This window comes from Podarcis pityusensis, assembly GCF_964106645.2.
Source record: "Podarcis pityusensis genome assembly, chromosome: 1".
Lineage (NCBI taxonomy): Eukaryota > Metazoa > Chordata > Lepidosauria > Squamata > Lacertidae > Podarcis > Podarcis pityusensis.
This window is the reverse complement of record NC_138028.1, coordinates 76,469,220-76,493,804: the sequence shown is the minus strand read 5'-3', so window position 1 is coordinate 76,493,804 and position 24,585 is coordinate 76,469,220. Positions and strand designations below refer to the sequence as shown.

General features: G+C 43.3%; 1 protein-coding gene across 1 annotated transcript in view; it reads left to right on the top strand.

Moving 5' to 3' along the window:
• MUC5AC (mucin 5AC, oligomeric mucus/gel-forming) overlaps positions 1-24,585 on the top strand; it is a 60,887-nt gene that overhangs the window by 19,995 nt on the left and 16,307 nt on the right. The window contains exons 16-32 of the mRNA XM_081010846.1: positions 570-664; positions 1,116-1,242; positions 2,837-3,089; positions 3,999-4,051; positions 4,441-4,541; positions 5,133-5,284; positions 5,403-5,541; positions 5,648-5,761; positions 6,328-6,510; positions 8,034-8,273; positions 8,892-9,048; positions 9,977-10,105; positions 11,401-11,551; positions 13,084-13,130; positions 13,232-13,459; positions 14,719-22,236; positions 22,459-22,679. Coding sequence (XP_080866972.1) covers positions 570-664; positions 1,116-1,242; positions 2,837-3,089; positions 3,999-4,051; positions 4,441-4,541; positions 5,133-5,284; positions 5,403-5,541; positions 5,648-5,761; positions 6,328-6,510; positions 8,034-8,273; positions 8,892-9,048; positions 9,977-10,105; positions 11,401-11,551; positions 13,084-13,130; positions 13,232-13,459; positions 14,719-22,236; positions 22,459-22,679 — 9,908 coding nt within the window. The remainder of the gene's footprint in view (positions 1-569; positions 665-1,115; positions 1,243-2,836; positions 3,090-3,998; positions 4,052-4,440; positions 4,542-5,132; positions 5,285-5,402; positions 5,542-5,647; positions 5,762-6,327; positions 6,511-8,033; positions 8,274-8,891; positions 9,049-9,976; positions 10,106-11,400; positions 11,552-13,083; positions 13,131-13,231; positions 13,460-14,718; positions 22,237-22,458; positions 22,680-24,585) is intronic.

Sequence of the window (24,585 nt, the reverse complement as noted above, 5' to 3'; positions counted from 1 at the left end):
AGCTGGGTGGGTGAGTCCAACACACACTCTCTAAGTCATAGTTTGTTGCTCTATGCCACACTGGCTCTCAGATGACAATGGCTCCCCGTAAGAGAAAAAGGCTTTGTACAGCTGGAACAATCATTGCAGACTATTCCACATTATCCAGATCATGGTGAATTAAGACAGCAGAGAAAAATGGCATGACAGACAAAAGATGACGGGTTAAAGCAGATTATAGGTGACTTGAGCAAGCAAGCACAACTTTATGATGCAGAAGGAAGGCAGAAAGATACAGTTAACAATGAGAGCAAGTTCTAATACAGTATTTTCTCTCATTGACTGGCTGGAATAGGTTCTCGAACTCTGAGAGTGATTCTTACATGCTTGGGTGGTGGATATAGAGGGATGCATGAGTCTGAAGGAACTAGACTATTGTACAAAGGTGAAGTTTGTAGCTCTGCCTTGCCCGCCACTGGCGTAAGGTCCCTGAGAGGCTGCACAGAAGGGAATGTGTTCCTTGGGCTGAAACACATTGCCCATCTCTGCAGTAATATGTATAAAACCACATTGCCCTTTGTCTTGTACAGAAAAATATGCTTCGCACTGGTGCGGCCTGCTGACGGACAGCAATGGACCCTTTCAGAAGTGCCACTCTGCAGTAGATCCTACTGTTTTCCACACGGTACTTTGTACATTCAGTTTCTTTGAAGTGCCAATGAGAATCTGAACATAACTCCTGGGGGTGGGAATTAAACCTGTTAGAGTGGATAAACAATGTCAGGGCTTCAGTATACTCTCTGCCAAACTTTCTGTCATTAATGTATATTATCAATCCCCATATCATGTTATCCTACATATTCATTTCTCGCTTCACTACTAAATATAAACATCTCCTCATTCCACTCTGTGTGGTTGGCCATGTAGTTTGCCAACTTCTGAGACAGAGGTTAACATTTAAGCAGCTGGTTCTCAGGAAACTCCCAGATCCTCTGTAGTTTAAAGCAAGCAGTGTGAAATATAAAGACATATTTTTAGATTAAATTCATAGATGAGTTCTTCATGTGAAGGTTTAGGAGCAAATGTCCCTGAAGGGGGGGGGAGTTAATATTAATGGCTATTCTCTGTCTCCCTAGACCTGTATGTTTGATACCTGCAATTGTGAAAGGAGTGAGGACTGTATGTGTGCTGCCCTTTCCTCCTATGTCAGAGCCTGTGCTGCAAAGGGAGTGCTGCTGAGCGGATGGAGAACCAGCATCTGTAGTAAGTTATGAGGATTTTGTAAACCAAAAAGCAAGTGACCAGAGGAGATTGTCAAAGTGTTTCAAATAGAACTCCAAACCATGATTCACCCCAACATTTTTGGATTTTTTTCAGTGTCGCTGAATTATTTTGCAAGTTTTCTTAGTAGTAAGTCTCAATGAAATTAATGGCGCTTACTTTTAAGTATCCAACATGGTGCTAAGTGAATCTCTGTCAGCGCAAGATGGAAAGTTCTTCTCTTTTCTCTCCCCGCCCTGCCTGGACACCCCCTAAATGTGTTCTTGGAGTTCCCCCAACCCTCAAGAACAGGTTTGGGGAGGGTGCAGGGTGCATAATACATAATGTAACAATGCATATTATAACTGATTCTTTTTTAAAAAGAAGAAAGAAACCCAAATGTTTTAAAAAAGTAGTCTTGGCATTTTGGGTTTAAAAATATACTGCAGTTGTTTAGAACACCACTTCATTTTTGTGACTTTATTTTTGATGCATCTGCTTCAGCCACTGCATCTCTCAAATAAAATGAGCTGCTAGAGAGAAACATCTGCTCATCTGTAGATGTGTGTTTTTTTCTATAGAAATTCAACTGCTGCCTGCTAGTAAGTGGCAAAGAAGGGAGTTTTTTTTTTGTTGGCGGCCATTTTGAATTTCCCCAACTGCACATCAGAACAAGGCCACCTGGTTCAATTTGCTCCCTCTCAAGATAATTTTGATCCCCTCCACAGCCTGAAATACTGATGAATCAAAACAACTCATTTCAAGGAGGTGGTTTTTATGTGGACCCGATCTTTGCCAGTTAGTAGCAGCTGTAGTTTCAAAATTATCCTGGACAAGATTTTGAAGGAATTTGAAGCATCTATGCTTTGTTTGTGTGAAAACCCCAAAGTGGTGCCAGTAGTTTCCTGAAAGTCTTAATCTGGTGAGCAGATACAGATGAGGCTTACGGGAGCTGCAGAAAGTTCAGAAGGAAATAAAGTTATTGTTTGCCATGGGGAGGCAAATCACAACCAAAAAACCTTACAGTCTTATGTGAATAATGGAGCATGTGCTAGTTTCTCTCTCTAGTTACACCAAAGAATTCTTGACAGCACTGGATTAGAAATTAGGAGTAAAAGACATATTTTTTGGAAAAGATAGAAAAACACACAAACTATCAAATGAGTAGTTTTCAAAGCTGTGATTTAAAGATGAATCTGGAATCACATAGCTTGATTCAAAGGCCAATAAATTACATGGATTAGTCACGTTTTGAACAGGCTCCTTTTCATAAACCCATACAAGATAGTAACTTCCCTTCTGCAAGTTAAATTTAATTCAAGGCACCCAAGCAATCGTTCATACAGTCTTTATGCACAAAGCAGCATACATCACTGTACCCAGAACATCCCATCACACCTGGACGGTGAGGCAGACATCCTAAGCTTCTCCAGCCTCTGGGACCAGAGCCCAGCATCTAGATATACAGATATGCATCTAAACACACACAGCCAATGTTTTTGAGTATACATTGTACCCTGCGACGTCTAGTAATTTATAGCCACAGTAGCCCTTAGATAACCTCTGGAACAACTTCTTTTCTTTTCCCTCTCTCAAGCCAAATACCAAATGTGTCCCAAAACCCTGGTTTACCGTTACAACATTACTTCCTGCCAACCCACCTGCCGATCTCTGAGTGAGCCTGATGTCACTTGCAACATTAAGTTTACCTCCGTGGATGGATGCACCTGCGAAGAAGGGATGTATATGGATGAGAGCGGCAAATGTGTACCTGCTACCAGCTGCCCCTGCTACTACAAAGGGACTCCTCTACTGTCTGGAGAAGTTATCCATGAAAATGGTGTCATATGGTAAGTGATGATTTGAAATAAGCATTGTTATGAGGTGATGGGAATAGCCAAAATTTCCTTCCATAGAACCATGCTTCTAAGCTGCCCTTAATTATGATTTTTTTAAATTTTGTTTTTTGGAAGATTCAGTCAATTTAATTTTGTAATGCCTGGTGCTTAGATATTAGGTGCCTTTGTGACACATTTCTAAATGCCCCAAAGTTTCTTACTTATGTGAGAAAAATATAGGAGCCCAGCTGGATCAGACCAAAGGCCTGCCTAGTCCAACATCTTATTCTCATAATGGCCAACCAGAAGCCTGTGCAAAGCTCACAAGCAACTTATGAATGCGATAGCAACCCAGCTCGTGCTCATTAGCAACATTATTCAGAGGCAATACTGGAGGCAATATAAAGACATCATGACTAGTAGCTGTGGGTGGCCTTGTCCTCCATGAATTTGTCTAATCCTCTTGTAATGCCTTCCAAGTTGTGAACCATCACTATGTTATCTGGTAATTAATTCCATAGTTTAACTATGCTTTGTGCTTCCCTTTGTCTAGCCTATATCTCCCACCATTAAACTATCGCATCTGTTAAAAACGGGCTTTCTAGTAATGGCTGGTGGAGGGTGAGGGTGAGGAGAGAACTTGAGACTGGCAACAGCACCATAGGTGCCCTGTGGATCTCTGAGGTCTGTCCACTCCTGATAAAAATGCCTCAGCCCAGTCCAGATCCACCAAGGAGAAATTCTTAAAGCATTTTAACAGGCTATTTTAAGGGAAACATTTTCCTTTTGGTCACAAGGTGACAATTCAGCATTCCACACCGTGAAGGATTTGTTGTTGCTGTCCTTTAGCCAGGCAAGAACAACTGCTCTTCATAAAACTGGTTCAATTTTTAAGTAAGAAACATTCTTCATCTCTTGCAGCACTTGCACACAGGGAAAGCTTCAGTGCATTGGAGAAGTGAAACCACAACCAGGTAAGTCAAATCACAGAAAAAGATAATAGTAGTTCCAGAGACCTTGTAAAACTGAAATATTCAATTGGACTTTGAGTCCTCCATAGATTGGCTGAAAATATCCCATAGCTTCCCTCCAATGTACAGATGTGAGGAGTTGTTTTCCAACCTTGAGTGATGCAAGTTCCTATTATCTGCTAAGAACCATAGCCAAGATAGCCACCATCCTCTGTCTTAAAATTGGGAGTGAAAATATAATGTTGTCGTCGTACAAAGACTTTTATGTGTGTTTTTAAGTAAGGTGTTGATAATGGTGTGCCCTGAACTAGTTTTCATGACATACACTCACTGTTATGGTGGCTAATGTCTAATTTGAAGCTGAGATTTCATCTAGCTCTCCTTTCTATCAGAATGTTTTGCTCCCATGGTCTACTTTGACTGCACTAATGCCACAGTAGGAGCCACTGGAGCCGAGTGTCAGAAGAGCTGTCAGACCCTTGACATGGAATGCGTAAGTGTGACTACATTGTAACCATTTCTTATCTAAATTACCTGTTCAACTTATGTATTACATTGTTCCCATGATGATTGCAGTTATCACTTCTTTCCTGAATTTATGAAACTGTCAGCACCGCTCAGCATTCATCATGGTCTCCTGTTACAAAATAGGAGTCATGCTGATGGGTGATCAGAGGCAATGACGAAAGCTAGTGTACAGAACCCATCAGAAGGTACTTCAGTGGTAGAGACAGAGAGGCACAGGGCATGGTAAACCAGTTTAACCACCATGTTATGACTTGTGAATCACTCTTACACCCAACATTTTTTTTTAAATCAAGGGTATCAAAATACCAAGTCACAATCTAGTGATTTATAATAACATTCTCTCAAAGAGTTCAAGAAAAGTTCTCCACACCTAAACTCCTCTGAAAACGTAAACTTGAAGCAGTTTTGCATAGCTTGCTAATTAATTGACTCTTCATTGGTAACGCACCACTGGAGACAGATACTGATTTCACTCTGTCTAGTATCTTAGACACTTTTGTTTCTCACCTATTGATTTGTCAAGTAACATCTTTTGCTGCCTTATCTTCTGTTACAGTACAGCACACAGTGCGTCTCTGGCTGCATGTGTCCCAAGGAGTTGGTGTCCGATGGCCAAGGTGGGTGTGTAGCTGCTGAAGAGTGTCCATGCATTCACAATGAAGCCACATACAAGCCAGGGGACAGCATCAAGGTGAAATGTAATACTTGGTACGTATCGCCTGTTATAAGCTGAACTAAAAGTATTGAACTCTTCCATCTAAATGGGGGGGGGGGGATCAAACAAACCCCGCCACTATGAAATTTAACCATATTTCTGTCTGTGCAGTACATGTAAGAACAGAAAGTGGGAGTGCTCCACTGAACCCTGCCTGGCAACATGCTCTGTTTATGGAGATGGTCATTACATCACTTTTGATGGCAAACGCTATAGCTTCAGTGGAGACTGTGAATACACACTGGTCCAGGTATAATACTTTTCTCCCCAAGCACTTGCTTTTTTGAAATGCAGAGTCTTTAGTCTTGATATGGCAAGCTGTGTTCATGAACGCCATATAACCCTCTTCTCCACAGGATCATTGCGGTAAAAACAATTCAAATGCAGGGACTTTCAGAGTGATCACGGAGAACATCCCCTGTGGCACCACCGGGACAACCTGCTCAAAAGCCATTAAAGTCTTCATGGGGGTAAGTAGGTTCACGCAAGATGAACGCAAAATATGACTTGTGCACCTGGACAGAACTGGGTTATATTAAATCTACAAATGGGGAAATCATGGAGTGCAAAGTAACTAAGCTGTAAAGGTAGGTAGCCGTGTTGGTCTGATGTAGTCGAAATAAAAAAAATAAAAAATTGTCCAGTAGCACCTTAGAGTCCAACTAAGTTTGTTCTGGGTATATGCTTTTGTGTGCATGCACACTTCTTCAGATACACTGAAACAGAAGACCCTTATATATAGTGGGAAGGTGGGGTGGGATTTTTTAGAAGGGTAGTAGGAGATGCGTGATTGACTCAATGGGTATAGTAAACCTGTTGACACTGTTAATGACTGGAATTAGTCCTACAGGAAAAAGCAAAGGATAGTATACAGATGACCAAAAATAGCTTTAGCATGTGTAATGCTAGCATGGACAAGAATCCAATATCTCTATTCAGACCAGGTCTCTCCATAGTTTTCAGTTTAGTAATAAGTTGTAATTACTTGAAAGAGAAGTTGCTGAATTACAACTTATTGTTGCTTTTCATCTTTCAGAACTATGAGCTGATACTCGCTGATGAAAAATTTACAGTAGTACAGAGGCTTTCTGGTGGAGGTGAAGTGCCATTCAAGGTCCGCTACATGGGAATCTACATGGTGATCGACACCACAGCTGGACTGGTCCTGTTGTGGGACAAGAAAACCAGTATCTTCATCAAACTCAATGACGAATTTAAGGTATGCTGAGGATGCCAGATCAGATTATATAGGGGTGTGTGTGTAATGAAAGAGAAGTGCTACAACATTCTTCTAGGAAATTCTGTAAAGAACAAACATTAAGAGCTAATGTTAGCATTTAAATATTCCAGTCAGTTGATTTATCAGATGAATCCCCTTACTTGACCTCTTCATAGTCAGTTTAACATAGGTTCTTTGTCTGTATGAAGAACTATTGATAGTAATGAGAAACTGGTCACATTAAAAACAAAGTACAAGACAATGTACTAACTTCATATTATGATGAAGTATGACTCCAGAAATTGATTATTCTTTATGTGATCTCATGGTGGGCTTCCCATGGGCAGCTGGATGGCCCTTGTGAGAAAAGAATGCTAGACTATATCAGCCAGATCAAGAATGGCTCTCTTTACATTCTAGCTATCATTTCTATCGCAGAACTATTTTTTCTTGCATGATCAATGTGCACAGGACTGGTTACAGGACAGTGATAGACAACATGGTGCCTGACATCATCCCTGACCATTGCCCATGCTGCCTGGGGTTGATGGGAGTTGTAGTTCAACAACATCTTAAGGGCACCGTGTTGGTTACCACTGTGATAGTATAGTATAGTAAAGGTTCGTTTGTTTTTTCATAATAATGCAGCAAAATATATGCTGTGATTGTCAATATCCAAAATATGGTTAGCGTTGACATTCACATTCATATGTAAATGCTGGCCATCCCAAATTGGACAAGCACAACATCCGGATAGTGATGGAAACTGCCCTTCCTCTGGCCATCAAATTGATCATTTGATACACAGGAAAGTGAGTGGTAATAATTCCCTTGTGTGCCTGTGTATGAGAGAGAGAATGTGCAGTGGCTGCATCTACTTTTGGTCCCATCCATCACTGCAATGCAGCCTTAGGAGGGTTGACCAAGGGTGAATGAATCAAACCCAAGGAGATTACCACCTCTGCTCTCAAGGACTCCCTAATGATGCAGAAACAAATCACTCAAGTTTCTGTTTTTTTATTTGTAATTATGGTAAGCAGTATCTGATTCCCTTCACTTTTCACAAAATAACTATATATCATTATTTTTTAAAGAATCTTTTTGAATGAATTTTTTTTTTTAAATGTGATTGAGAGTGGGTGGGGAATCAGCCTATGCCATTTTTTCTGCTAAAAAAAAGCAACTGTTGGAGCAATTGTTCTTGTAGAAGCCTAAAATATAACTTTTAATATACTTTATATGTTATGAGGCTATGCTTAAATAGGTGTGCTAATTCGGTGTACTGCATGTGTTTGATGTGTACATAGGGTCTCTGAGCACATGAAATTATCAGTTCATGTAATGGGGACAGTCAATCTATCCATGCATGTACATGCTGTCAGCTTCCTCTGCAGAAATTAACTAAAAAGTATGACAGTCACTATAAATAACCAAAGTATTATTCCATTTTGAAAATGCAGGGTCTCTAATCCCAGGAAAATAAATTTTCCACTCCTCATTAACTTGTGCTTGTCTCTCTGCAGGGTCAAGTTTGTGGCCTCTGTGGAAACTATGATGGCAATGACATAAACGACTTCACCACCAGGAGCCAGTCTGTTGTAGGAGATGTACTGGAGTTTGGTAACAGCTGGAAGGTGTCTCCCACTTGCCCAGATGCCCCGGGCAGCAGAGATCCTTGTTCTACAAACCCATATAGGAGTTCTTGGGCCCAGAAGCAATGTAGCATCATTAACAGCAAAGTGTTTGCTTCCTGCCACTCTCAGGTATGGGCAAATGCATTTTTAAAAGAATGTATAGGACACTTGAACAGCTCCAAGCTTAAGACTTGATGTGCCTGCTCTTGGGACAGGCTATACCAACCACTGCATAAGAGCAACATAAAAATGTGTTGTCATTCTGTCAGCTAATAATTCAGATAAGAAAAAGTTAAATGTGAGCCCCAGATTGGTTAGGCTCCCCAGCACAGTAAATGCCTGATATTAACACATTTAATAGATAATTAATATTTAGGGGGTTGCCAACCAATTTTACTTTTTCCTCAGTGGATGCATAAAAATACCCTTTGCTTCAATGACAAATTACTTCCTTGACAATTACTAATGTAGATGATACATAACCTTTTCACGTCCGCTTGACGTTTCGGAAGCATTCATGTTTATTATTAACAACAAATTGCCTCTGCATGCAATTCTGTTGCTATAACAAAATGTGCAACTTGAAAATAAAAACAATGACTGATGTCACAAATTTTCCATGCTGACTTTGTTGGAGAAACGAGAACTGTAATTGAAAAAAAAACCAGAAAATGCACCCTCCCTCTCCGACCATGGCCTGCTAAGACTGAACCACAAATCAAACCATGTGTATTCCTTCTCTAACAGGTTGAACCAACTAAATATTATGAAGCCTGCATCTCTGATGCCTGTGCTTGTGACACTGGGGGAGACTGTGAATGCTTCTGTACTGCTGTAGCCGCCTATGCTCAGGCATGCAATGAAGCTGGCAGTTGCATTTCTTGGAGAACTCCAAACATCTGCCGTGAGTACTGCCCATTCCTTTTAAAGTAATAACAAAAAGATAGATTAGTGAGAACAAGGAGTAGGCTAATGTTTCTGTATTTGTAGCACCATATATGGTATGTGGTAGGATGGTATGCAGTAGGTTGGAGCATTGCTGAACGTTTGCATATTTTTGTAATCCAATTTCTGCATTCATTTTGAATGCAGTGACGCGATGACAACATGATTCCTGCTTGTCAAATTCATATCAAGAACATTTGAATTTATCCTAACTTTGCAAGAGCTAAATGTCTTCAGAATATGCTAAATCTCAGCATATCCCCTCCTTACTGTCCAATTCCCCTCCTTACTGTCTCCCGTGCTGTCAATCCATACCTGCCTGTGACCATGAGGTCAAGGAAAATAGGAAGACTTTCCCTGGAACAAGTACTGCTGCTGCTACTAGCTGCCTGCTTTGTTATTCATTAAATTTATATACCACCCTTCATCCTAAGATCACAGGGTGGTTTACAGTACAAAAATGCAGAATACATAACATAATAACAAAAAAAACCCCACCAGTAACACGTTTAGAAGACCATAGATCTTTCATATTTTGGCGGAGGAAGTGTAGCCATTCACCAGGCCCAGCATTCACCACCCAGTCCTACCTGTGATCCACCCAATATCTCTGATCCTACCTCCTACCAGCTGGGGAGAAGATGTAGCAGGAGGGTAACTGGGTCTGTTCCTGACATCCCTGCTCGCAAAATTCATTTGATGGTGTTCCTGACTGGTGAAGTGAATAATGACACTAGAAAAACAAGCAACTAATATTGCTTACCAGATCACTGAACATAGAAATGAGAAATGACTGGCATACAGTGCAAGGATAGGTATTGAGTGCTATGAAATTAATGCATTTTACTTGAAAGTAACATTTAAAAAACCCTTTCCTCCTTTTGCAGCTCTGTTCTGTGATTACTATAATCCAAAAGAGGAGTGTGAGTGGCACTACCAGCCTTGTGGCTCTCCTTGTATGAAGACTTGCAGAAACCCAAGTGGAAAATGCCTCCATGAGTTACAAGGCTTAGAAGGTACAAGGATTGTGGACCTTACCCTTGACCTACAAATGATGATTACAGGAAACTTAAAAGCTTCATTTTATATTAATTGTTATAAAAACTGTGGTTGCCCAAAACAAAATGCTTGATGCTTTGTGAATATGGGAAGTTTGGTTTGGGGAAAGGGAAGTTGCTGTTTTGTCCCAGTCAAGGGGACAGGATCTAGCCCAGTGGAAGCATGTCCTACACAGAAAATTCAAGGTCACATACTGCTGGTCCCTGTCTGGGATCCAGAAGCAAAGCCAGATCAAGCAGAGATTGGGTTTCAGCCGGGCAAGGTCAGATTCTGATGATCGGGGTCAGGCAAAGTAAAACACAGATCAGGTTCCACTGAGGTCATTCCAGCAAAGTAGAGAGTAGGTCCAAATAAACAGAGTCAAGTAAAGCAGAGGTTGGGGGCCAAAAAGGCAGATGAGCAAATAAACATAGTAGTAAAACCCTAGTTAGCTCCAAGTGAAATCTAGGCTGGACTGTTGTTCTAGCACCCAACTATCCTGGACTGAGCCTTAAGTAGGATTGCTGCTTTGATTGGTTTGATTGGTTTGACAGTTAAAGAGGTTCAGCCACTAGGTGCCATTCACTTTGGAAGCTTGGGGGAGACCAAGGTTAAGTTCTTGCCTCTAAGCTGGAGACCAGAGTTCGAGGAAGACAAGGCAACTTCTTCAAGGTGGAGAGGTGCAGGCATCATGTGCTCCTTTGATGCTAGAACACCCAAGGAGGCAGGAATGTCTAAAGCGGGTTCTGAGGTCAATCTTCCTTTTGGTCAAGAGATTCCCTCTGCCTCCATGGCCTCTTCTCCTGAGCCCCAGTCTTGCTAAATGACAGTTGCTTGACTTTTCTTTACCATAAACTTCACTGACAATCTGTGGAAGGGTTATGGTATAAATGCAGAACAACCTACTTCAGGACTCACAAAGTTTCCACTCACAGAATCCTCTGCTGGACCAAAGAGCTTCTGCTAGTGGGGATACACAGTTGGATTCAAGCCAGTGTGACTATTAGTCTGAGTTTATGGATTAACATATGGCTTATAATTGTGAGATCAAGATATGGCAGGGATGGGCGGCCTGTGGCCCTCCAGATGTTGTTGAACTACAGTTCCCAGCATTGGCCATGCTGGCTATGACTGATGGGAGCTTGAGTCCAACAATGCATGGAGGCCAAAGGTTCCTCATCCCTGGTTTATGGTGTGACAGCACCATACACAAAATCAGCTTAAAGGCTAACATTTGTGCAGGGTATGGTAAAAACTCTCTTTCTTACCACAGGCTGCTATCCAAAGTGTCCAGCTGATAAGCCCTATTTTGATGAAGATGAGATGCAGTGTGTTGATCTTCCAGCGTGCGGCTGCTTTGATGGCAAAGGAAACCACTATAAACCAGGAGAAAAAATGCCTTCACAAAAGAGCTGTGAATCATGGTAATGCTTGTCTTTCAAATGATGAGAATGAGAATGTGAATGTAAAAATGTTTAAAGTTGTGGCAGAGGCATAGCATGCTCTATTTCATACTGCAGAAACAGGTTTGAGAAGGCAAAGTTTGGAAATGTTCTCCTTAGGATTAATCTGCTCCAGCATGTCTGCCCACCTCTTTTTGAACTTCTACTGCGGTAGAAAGAAAGTTTGCCTGAAGGCTCTAGTGAAATTACTACTGCTCTTTTCTTCACTTTCACTCAGCTAATTTGTTTCTCCTCTTCTGTAGGTTCTGGTGAGGATTCTCTACTATCCTACATGCTGTGCTTCTTCCTTTTATATAGGGACAGATTCTGATATTTAGGGCTGTGTACACACCATACATTGAAAGCACATTCCCAACCCCAAAGATTCCTGGGATCTGCAGTTTGTTAAGTGTGCTGGGAATTTTAGTTCTGAGGGTAAACTACAGTTCCCAAGATTCTTTCAGGGGGAGAATTGCTTTAAATGTTTGTTATGTACACAGCCATTGTCCATGCTGATTAGTAGAATGAATAACCAACCAAATCAGCTTTAGGAATGACCGCTCCCCACATTAAGTAAGCCCTTTGTGTGGTCGCGCACAGCCCCCTGGACCCTATGTGGCACCATCAGCACAGGCTTGGCTTCGCCTTCTCCAGGTGGGATACCTGGAGGTCTCCGCCTACCTCAGCCAGTTGCCCAATCCCGCCTGGGGAGGCGTTGCCAAAGTGATCAGGCCAAGTAGGGGGAGGGACCACCTGCCCACACAATAGGGGGAGGACCTTACCTGGGAATCATCAGTTAGTCCCACCTTCTAAACAACAGCCAATATACCAATTGTTGGGGGAAAGGGGGTATCTGCTTTTACAAAAAGAAAATTAGAGTTAATCATTGGATGTTCCAAAAAGATAAATGATTCAATTTTAATTCCATTTACTTTGAAGTGCAGTCCATATATTTCAATGGAACTTCCTTCCAACAGCAAGTAAGATGCAGTCTTTCACACACTCACCTGGAAAATGGAAGCTCTACTGCCGGGGTGGCCAACTCCCGAGAGACTGTGATCTACTCTCAGAGTTAGAAACCGGCAGTGATCTACCACCTTTTGGGGGGTTCTAGTCTAAGTTGTTGAGCTTTCTTAGGGAGGAGGAACGCTTTCTTTAGGGGAGCTTCTTTGAGGGGAGCCCGTGATCTGACAGTGATCTACCACAGACGTTCAATGATCTGCCAGTAGATCACAATCTGCTACTGGATGTCATGGAATTTAGTTCTGAGTAAATGAGTAAAACCAATTAGAGTCAAAGCCTAAAATTGCTTTCTCAATCCAAGTGTAGTAGTTTATTCAGAATTTCACCTCCATAGACATTCTTTTATACTGGTTGTATATGCCCCTGAGGGCACACTCCATTGTCTCTTGAGGCAGACGGATGCCAACAACTAATATAAGGAGGGCTGTTAGTGTCTTCTTTGCTCACTAAAGAAAATTAACTACCTTCAAATGTGTTTTCTTTCCTTTTAGCTATTGTTCCATGGCTGGCAAACCAGAGTGTCGATACGATGAACTTGGTATGTTCTCAGTGCTAAGTTTTAATATGAATTGTGAGTGATTTGGAACAGCCTTTTACATTTTAAGAAGTTTAATGCTGACAATTTCTTTTGAATGACAGAATGCCACTGCATCTATGAAGGGAAGATTAGCAAGCCTGGGGATGTCATCTACAACACAACAGATGGCATTGGAGGGTGCATCACTGCGATTTGCAGTAAGAATGGAACAATAGAGAGGAATATCTTCCCATGCACAACAACACCCACCACAACCACCACCACCACTGCACCAACCACTACCGTCTTTAACTTTTCCAGTACCTCTTCACCAGCAACCACTACTGCAGGTAAAAACCCTGATGATAGTGCAATCATATGGTTCACTCCCTCCCTACCCTGTTCAGTGAAACCCATCTCCAGCACATTGGAATTAGTAGATTGTAGTAGAGTATAAATTTCAAGAGCATTACCCTGCAACGTTGTCTGTGGATTTCTGTAGTTTCTTTACCACCTTTTGCATAGCTGTATGGTACATTGCTATGGCGGAGACATAGTACTGCCTCCTGGAATGGTACTGCATGGGCGTTTTTACCCTTAGCATTTTCTGAGCTGGTGGAAATGAATACCAGCCATTCCAATCAATCTAGGAAGGGATGGGTGTTTTCTGGGAAGCCCGGATGAGAGGGCTACCTCTCCAGCTCCAGCAATGCAAAATATGACCTGTGCCTCTGTAGTTTAAATCTTTCAATGAAATGTTTAGAAAACAATAAGCATTTTTTGCTGGTGTGAAGAACTACTTGTAAGTAAATGTATATAGGATACTTTTAAGTAAGCCAATAAGCTGTGGTCCCTCCTGTGATGTGTTTCCAATCTCCCAAAGAGCTGAGGAGAAAAATGGAGGTGCTTCACTCCAGATTCTCCTTGACTAATTTCTGGGCAACTTGCAGTACCCTGTTTATTCATAGTGCTCCCACCCATCTCATATGTGCTTCATTCAGTTTTCCTCCCATCTCAATCAGCTGCTACCCAGTTTCTTGATCCAGGTCTCTGAGGAGCTCCAGTCCCAGCAGCCCATATCACTTTTCCTTCTCATTTCCTCACTCGAACATTTTGATTTTACATTTTGTTCTTACAAAAGGAAATAGAGATATTTAAAAGCCTGTGTTACTCAGTAACTAGTTCCAGAGGGGTCCAATGGATTGGTTCAGTCCAGATGGCTCGGATGAACTGATTTAGTTAAACCCTCAAAGGTTGCTTCCAAACCACCTGTTTCTTGAGCATCCATTCTGATTTGTTTGCCAGGGAGGTCAGATAACACGGTTTCAAGCCAATGATATCCCACCCTTTTCAAGGGCATTTCCCAGTCTCATTTGCAAGTAACTCAGTTTTAGTAGGGAGTGAGTTTGTTGCTCAAGAGCACCAAATCAATTGCACCAAATGAATTTGCTGGTATGTGACTGAATCCCGCCTGGAAATGGTGGCAGTCTAGAAGAGCCTCAAGGAAACTTCCTTCTTACACACAGCTTCTACTGTACATGCTTAAAATTTAAAAGTTTAAATAAGCATGAAAATACTAATGTGCCATTTTATCTTTTTACCCTCACAGTGCCTGTAACAACATCCGTTTGTGTTCAGGAAGTATGCCAGTGGTCACAGTGGTATGATGTGAGCCAGCCTGGCTCTGGAGATGATGATGGAGATTTTGATACTTTTGAAAAACTACGAGCAGAAGGATATAAAGTCTGCAGAGCTCCAAGGGCCGTTGCCTGCAGAGCTGAGAAATTTCCCAATACTCCATTAAGTGAACTGGGCCAGAAAGTAGAATGCAGTAAAACAGTGGGGCTAATCTGTTACAACAAGGATCAGCATCCAATGAGCTGCCACAATTATCAAATCAAAATCCAGTGTTGTAGCTTTGAACCATGTGGCATTACTGCATCGACACCTGGGACTACGCACACAACAACACCAACTACTCTTCCTGTAACAACTCCTACTCCTGTAACAACACCAAAGCTACCACCTACCACAACTGTAGTAACCGAAACAACTAGCATCTCAACTACAACCCCAGCAACCACAACAGAAATACCACGGTCAACACCTTGTAAACTCACATGTAAATGGACTGAATGGTACGATGTGCACTTTCCCACTTTGGACAACAAAGGGGATTTTGAAACATACGACATCATTAAGGCTGCAGGAAAAGATATATGCCAAAAACCTGAACGTATAGAATGCAGGGCAGAGAAATATCCAGAGAAATCTATTGATGAAATTGGACAAACTGTTCAGTGCAATGTGACATTTGGCTTTGTCTGCAAAAATGAAGAACAGTCAGGAATCTTGCAGATGTGTTATAACTATCAGATCAAAGTATACTGCTGTTATAGTGACTGCTTAACCACCACTCCAGAAACTACAACAGCAAGCACAAGTACTGTTTCAGTAACTACCACAGTTACTAGTACAACTCCAGAAACAACATCTACATCAATAGTGACAACTAAGCCAAAAACAACAACAGTCACAACCACACCTTCTACTACTAAATCTACAACCACAACTACTACAGCCACAACATCCACTACAATTCCAGAAACTACAACTGAAACAACACCTTCTACAACTAAAATTATAACCACACCCACAACAAAAGAAACAACACATCCAACTGTGTCAACAACTACATCAACAACCTCACAAATTACAACAAAAGGTACAACCATAGTGTCAACTACTTCTGAAGCAACAACACTAACCACAACACCTCCAACTACAACACAGTCACCAACAACAGTAACAACTGTTCCAGAGACAACAAAAAGTTTAGAAACGACAACAATTTCAACAACAGCCCCTTCGACACCTGAACAATGCACTAAGGAAGTTTGTGAATGGTCACAGTGGTATGATATAAGCTACCCAGGATCCGCACCAGATGATGGAGATTTTGATACATTTAAGAATATAAGAGCCAAAGGATACAAAGTCTGTAAGGCACCAAAAAATGTTGAATGCAGAGCAGAAAGATATCCTGATACACCACTAAATGAATTAGAGCAAAAAGTTACTTGTAGTAAAACAGAAGGACTCATATGTTACAACAAAGAACAACTTCCACCAATTTGCTATAATTATGAGATAAGAATTGAATGCTGTGAAAAAATAATTGTACCATGTCCAACAACCAGACCACTAACAACTACAAAGCCTTTAACCTCACAAACAACGACCACCAGCAAAACAACTACAACAGCATCAACACCAATAACTACTACCAAAGAAAAGACTATTATTACACGAACTCAGACAACTACACAGCCATCAAAAGCACCGCTACTAAATGGAACAACATCAATCACAACTAAACCTCTACAAACGACAAAAGTCACAACAAGGACAACACCATTAATTACTACAAAGCCTGAAACACCGAAAACTAAGCCGACAACTGAAGTTACAACAACGAAGCCAGCAACAACTACAAAATTGCAAACCACCACAACACAAACAACGGAAACAACCACCAGTGTCATCACAACAACAAAAGCAACCACCACACCTGTGGTAGTAAGCACGACTTTGCCTAGAATGACACCAGAAAGGACTACAATGGTGACAACCACCAGTGCCACCACCACTCCCAAACCAACCACTACAGCTCCAGAAACAACCACCACCACACCAGTAACAACTACAGAACCCAAAACCACTACAAAACAGCCAACAACGACACCAACCACCACACCTCGGCCAGTAAGCACAACCACATTGCCCACGACCACTGTACCAGTCACCACAACAACTACCGAGACGACTACCACCTCTCCAGAAACAACAACTTGTGGACCTATATGTCAGTGGACCGACTGGTTTGATGTTGACTATCCCACATCTGGACCTAACGGGGGTGACATTGAGACGTATAACAAGATCCGGGCTGCAGGAGGGAAGATCTGTGCCAAGCCATCAAACATCCAGTGCAGGGCTGAAAATCACCCTGGCCTCAGCCTTGACCAGGTTGGTCAGAAAGTTGAGTGTAATGTTGATTCTGGACTGGTTTGCAAGAATGAAGAGCAAATTGGGAAAATCAGGCAGTGCTTGAATTATGAGATACGGGTGTTGTGCTGTGAAGTAAACCCACGTTGCCCACCTACAACCATCCCAACCACCACCACTCCCAAACCAACCACTACAGCTCCAGAAACAACCACCACCACACCAGTAACAACTACAGCACCCAAAACCACCACAACGCAACCAACAACAACCACCACCACCACCACCACTCCCAAACCAACCACTACTGCTCCAGAAACAACCACCACCACACCAGTAACAACTACAGCACCAAAAACCACCACAACACAACCAACAACGACAACCACCACCACCACCACACCTCGGCCAGTAAGTACAACCACCTTGCCCACAACCACTGTGCCAGTCACCACAACAACTACCGAGACGACTACCACCTCTCCAGAAACAACAACTTGTGGACCTATATGTCAGTGGACCGACTGGTTTGATGTTGACTATCCCACATCTGGACCTAACGGGGGTGACATTGAGACGTATAACAACATCCGGGCTGCAGGAGGGAAGATCTGTGCCAAGCCATCAAACATCCAGTGCAGGGCTGAAAATCACCCTGGCCTCAGCCTTGACCAGCTTGGTCAGAAAGTTGAGTGTAATGTTGATTCTGGACTGGTTTGCAAGAATGATGAGCAAATTGGGAAATTCAGGCAGTGCTTGAATTTTGAGATACGGGTGTTGTGCTGTGAAGTAAACCCACGTTGCCCAACTACAACCATCCCAACCACCACCACTCCCAAACCCACCACGACAGCTCCAGAAACAACCACCACCACACCAGTAACAACTACAGCACCCAAAACCACCACAACGCAACCAACAACAACCACCACCACCACTCCCAAACCAACCACTACTGCTCCAGAAACAACCACCACCACACCAGTAACAACTACAGCACCAAAAACCACCACAACACAACCAACAACGACAACCACCACCACCACCACACCTCGGCCAGTAAGTACAACCACCTTGCCCACAACCACTGTGCCAGTCACCACAACAACTACCGAGACGACTACCACCTCTCCAGAAACAACAACTTGTGGACCTATATGTCAGTGGACCGACTGGTTTGATGTTGACTATCCCACATCTGGACCTAACGGGGGTGACATTGAGACGTATAACAACATCCGGGCTGCAGGAGGGAAGATCTGTGCCAAGCCATCAAACATCCAGTGCAGGGCTGAAAATCACCCTGGCCTCAGCCTTGACCAGCTTGGTCAGAAAGTTGAGTGTAATGTTGATTCTGGACTGGTTTGCAAGAATGATGAGCAAATTGGGAAATTCAGGCAGTGCTTGAATTTTGAGATACGGGTATTGTGCTGTGAAGTAAACCCACGTTGCCCAACTACAACCATCCCAACCACCACCACTCCCAAACCCACCACGACAGCTCCAGAAACAACCACCACCACACCAGTAACAACTACAGCACCCAAAACCACCACAACGCAACCAACAACAACCACCACCACTCCCAAACCAACCACTACTGCTCCAGAAACAACCACCACCACACCAGTAACAACTACAGCACCAAAAACCACCACAACACAACCAACAACGACAACCACCACCACCACCACACCTCGGCCAGTAAGTACAACCACCTTGCCCACAACCACTGTGCCAGTCACCACAACAACCACCGAGACGACTACCACCTCTCCAGAAACAACAACTTGTGGACCTATATGTCAGTGGACCGACTGGTTTGATGTTGACTATCCCACATCTGGACCTAACGGGGGTGACATTGAGACGTATAACAACATCCGGGCTGCAGGAGGGAAGATCTGTGCCAAGCCATCAAACATCCAGTGCAGGGCTGAAAATCACCCTGGCCTCAGCCTTGACCAGCTTGGTCAGAAAGTTGAGTGTAATGTTGATTCTGGACTGGTTTGCAAGAATGAAGAGCAAATTGGGAAAATCAGGCAGTGCTTGAATTTTGAGATACGGGTATTGTGCTGTGAAGTAAACCCACGTTGCCCACCTACAACCATCCCAACCACCACCACTCCCAAACCCACCACGACAGCTCCAGAAACAACCACCACCACACCAGTAACAACTACAGCACCCAAAACCACCACAACGCAACCAACAACAACCACCACCACCACTCCCAAACAAACCACTACTGCTCCAGAAACAACCACCACCACACCAGTAACAACTACAGCACCAAAAACCACCACAACACAACCAACAACGACAACCACCACCACCACCACACCTCGGCCAGTAAGTACAACCACCTTGCCCACAACCACTCTGCCAGTCACCACAACAACTACCGAGACGACTACCACCTCTCCAGAAACAACAACTTGTGGACCTATATGTCAGTGGACCGACTGGTTTGATGTTGACTATCCCACTTCCGGACCAAACGGGGGTGACATTGAGACATATAACAAGATCCGTGATGCAGGAGAGAAGATCTGTGCCAAACCATCAAACATCCAGTGCAGGGCTGAAAATCACCCTGACCTCCGCCTTGAACAGGTTGGTCAAGTTGTCGAGTGTAATGTTGACTCTGGACTGGTGTGCAAGAATGATGAGCAAATTGGGAAATTTAAGCAGTGCTTGAATTATGAGATACGGGTGTTGTGCTGTGAAGTAAACCCACGTTGCCCGCCTACAACCATCCCAACCACCACCACTCCCAAACCAACCACGACAGCTCCAGAAACAACCACCACCACACCAGTAACAACTACAGCACCAAAAACCACCACAACACAACCAACAACGACAACCACCACCACCACCACACCTCGGCCAGTAAGTACAACCACCTTGCCCACAACCACTCTGCCAGTCACCACCACAACAACCGAGACGACTACCACCTCTCCAGAAACAACAACTTGTGGACCTATATGTCAGTGGACCGACTGGTTTGATGTTGACTATCCCACTTCCGGACCAAACGGGGGTGACATTGAGACATATAACAAGATCCGTGATGCAGGAGAGAAGATCTGTGCCAAACCATCAAACATCCAGTGCAGGGCTGAAAATGACCCTGACCTCCGCCTTGACCAGGTTGGTCAAGTTGTCGAGTGTAATGTTGACTCTGGACTGGTGTGCAAGAATGATGAGCAAATTGGGAAATTTAAGCAGTGCTTGAATTATGAGATACGGGTGTTGTGCTGTGAAGTAAACCCACGTTGCCCGCCTACAACCATCCCAACCACCCCCCCTCCCAAACCAACCACGACAGCTCCAGAAACAACCACCACCACACCAGTAACAACTACAGCACCAAAAACCACCACAACACAACCAACAACGACAACCACCACCACCACCACACCTCGGCCAGTAAGTACAACCACCTTGCCCACAACCACTCTGCCAGTCACCACCACAACAACCGAGACGACTACCACCTCTCCAGAAACAACAACTTGTGGACCTATATGTCAGTGGACCGACTGGTTTGATGTTGACTATCCCACTTCCGGACCAAACGGGGGTGACATTGAGACATATAACAAGATCCGTGATGCAGGAGAGAAGATCTGTGCCAAACCATCAAACATCCAGTGCAGGGCTGAAAATGACCCTGACCTCCGCCTTGACCAGGTTGGTCAAGTTGTCGAGTGTAATGTTGACTCTGGACTGGTGTGCAAGAATGATGAGCAAATTGGGAAATTTAAGCAGTGCTTGAATTATGAGATACGGGTGTTGTGCTGTGAAGTAAACCCACGTTGCCCGCCTACAACCATCCCAACCACCACCACTCCCAAACCAACCACGACAGCTCCAGAAACAACCACCACCACACCAGTAACAACTACAGCACCAAAAACCACCACAACACAACCAACAACGACAACCACCACCACCACCACACCTCGGCCAGTAAGTACAACCACCTTGCCCACAACCACTGTGCCTGTCACCACCACAACAACCGAGACGACTACCACCTCTCCAGAAACAACAACTTGTGGACCTATATGTCAGTGGACCGACTGGTTTGATGTTGACTATCCCACTTCCGGACCAAACGGGGGTGACATTGAGACATATAACAAGATCCGTGATGCAGGAGAGAAGATCTGTGCCAAACCATCAAACATCCAGTGCAGGGCTGAAAATCACCCTGACCTCCGCCTTGAACAGGTTGGTCAAGTTGTCGAGTGTAATGTTGACTCTGGACTGGTTTGCAAGAATGATGAGCAAATTGGGAAATTTAAGCAGTGCTTGAATTATGAGATACGGGTGTTGTGCTGTGAAGTAAACCCACGTTGCCCGCCTACAACCATCCCAACCACCACCACTCCCAAACCAACCACGACAGCTCCAGAAACAACCACCACCACACCAGTAACAACTACAGCACCAAAAACCACCACAACACAACCAACAACGACAACCACCACCACTCCCAAACCAACCACTACTGCTCCAGAAACAACAACCACAACACCATTAACAACTACAGTACCCAAAACCACAACAACACAACCAACAACGACAACCACCACACCTCGGCCAGTAAGCACAACCACCTTGCCCACAACCACTGTGCCAGTCAGCACCACCACTACCGAGACAACTACCACCTCTCCAGAAACAACAACTTGTGGACCTATATGTCAGTGGACCGACTGGTTTGATGTTGACTATCCCACATCTGGACCTAACGGGGGTGACATTGAGACGTATAACAACATCCGGGCTGTAGGAGGGAAAATCTGTGCCAAGCCATCAAACATCCAGTGCAGGGCTGAAAATTACCCTGACCTCCGCCTTGACCAGCTTGGTCAGAAAGTTGAGTGTAATGTTGATTCTGGACTGGTTTGCAAGAATGATGAGCAAATTGGGAAATTCCGGCAGTGCTTGAATTTTGAGATACGGGTATTGTGCTGTGAAGTAAACCCACGTTGCCCACCTACAACCATCCCAACCACCACCACTCCCAAACCAACCACGACAGTACCAGTAACACCAACTGCCTGTTTCTGCAAGATTAATGAAACCATTTACAGACGTGGTAAGTAACCAATGTAGATTTCTATGGACTTTGCACATCATTTTTTACTTAAAATTATAAAAATAATATTGCTTATGGATTCATTTGCATATTTTTTCCACATTTTTGCTAAACCCTCCTTTCTTTAATACAGCCCATTGTTCATTATTCTTTCATTATTTTGTGCTACTACTTTGTATGTTAGAAATATTTACAGTCTAACTCTTTGATTCCCTTTTGTAGGTGATACGATTTACAATAAAACAGACAGTGATGGTTGCCTTTTCACTGCTGTTTGTAGTAAAACATGTTCTGTTGAGAGATCCAAAGGTCCATGCAAACTAACAACACCAAAACCCACTCCGACAGTTGTTGTCACAACCCCCACCCCCACCACTACCATTGCCACTACCACTACCACCACTGAGCAACCTGGATGCCCAGATGCTAAACCACCCTTAAAGGTACCGATCTCTTTTCATCTTTATTTGAAATAATGTTTTCCATTTGGAAGTTGATGCACAGAAAGCTACAGGTTGGGTACCTGGAAATACTCAATAGGGCAACAGGGATTAGCCTTACTTCTTCGCAGTGCTTATCTCTTGGCTGGTTCGTGGTTAGGTTTGCATTCACCTGAATGCTGTGTAGGGGTGTAACTCCAGTTATCCATGAAGTTTTACCAGCTCCGAACCTGAGTGCTCCAGTCCTGGGGGTGGGGACATTTTCAAACTTTGTATCAAGTGAGCCCTCTTATTTGTGCAGTACAGGTGTGGGAATAGTGGTGGATTTTCTCTCTTTATTGTGTAGGAAGAAATTGCCTCTAGATCAGTTCTGCATGATTCCCCCACATGTCATGACTTTGGGGGCTTTTAATATAATATTTGCTAAGGTGTTCCCACCCCCCATGATGAGGGTTTAGCATGTGCATTCAAAAAGTCCAAGCCAGAGGTGCTCTTGGGAAATCCAGTAAATGGGTTGCCTAGGTTGCCCAGTGACTATCCAGGTATTTTAATATCTGTCATGTGACAAGCGGTTGTCGGGCTGAGGAGATACATAGGCTGAGGCTTCATAACCAGGTGCCTGGAAGTGCTTGGACCTCACAAGAATACTTTAGCAGGGGAATGCCCAGACTCTGTGGCTTTGAGTGGCTCTGCTTGATCCAGTGTAAATCAGAAATCAATGCAAATCAGAAGAATTTGTTACGATGCATATAATGTGGTGAAAATTATGATAATCTGGACCATTAACTGCCTAATCAACTGCTTCAAACAATCCCTCTCACAATTCTCCTCTGCAAATCTTAATGTCACTTAGACTATAATCCAGTCCACACATAGCTGGAAATGTGTTTCAGTGGGACTTACCTCCAAAGAGGCATTTACAGGACTACGTTGTTGTTATTATTATTAACAGGGTATTCTTGGAAATTTGCTGAATATTCACCAAACAATATTTGTTATTTAACTGTGCTGTGGTAGCTGATATGCAATAGTATTTAATATTTAACAGTATTTGCTAGGGGCCAATGGGGCAGAAAAGGTATGTGCAGTAGCCTGTGTTAAAATCACTTGATACAGCCTTGGAGGAGATGTTAAACGAAACAAAAACAAACTAAGACAGGTGGAATAAACCAAGGAACCAGAAATTATTTATGACTTTGTACATAGAACGTAAGTAATTCAACAAAAAATATAGCAGGATTAAGGAGTTTTGCATAGTAGACCCAGACTACACATGCCAAAATTCATAGATATGACTAATATAGGTCCATTAATTTCAATGGGACTACTCTAAAGTTTAATTGGATACAACCCAATGTGTTTTATTAATAATATTCAATAACTGTCATTCCAGTGGTGTAAAGGGCAGTATTCAGCACACTCATTCTGCCAGTGCAATGACTTTTGGCTGCACAACAGTACTTTCCCTCCCTCTTCTCTTGCCATACCCCTACCTGCTGACCTGGAGGGATTTGGGGAAGGTGACCATGGGATGAGGAGAGGGTGTGTGCAAGTAGAAATCCTTTCACTCATGGAACACGTGCATTGGATACCACCGCAAATATTTGATAATGATAGTTCAATAATAGGCAATAGTGTTTAGTACTGGACAATATTTGACAGCTGGCAGCATCAAAATGACCAAGTGCTGGAGACCTTTAGCCCTCCAGATTCTATTGGGTTACAACTGCAACCATCCCTGACCATTGACCATGCTAGCTGATGGGAGATGGAGTCCAGCAACATCTTGAGAGCCACAGGTTCCCCATCCTTGATGTAGGTGCAAAGCTTCTATGGTTAACCTCTGATTGGTTGGTGCTGTAGAAAACTAGATACCAGGAGATTTCTGAAGTAGGATGCATTCACTTGT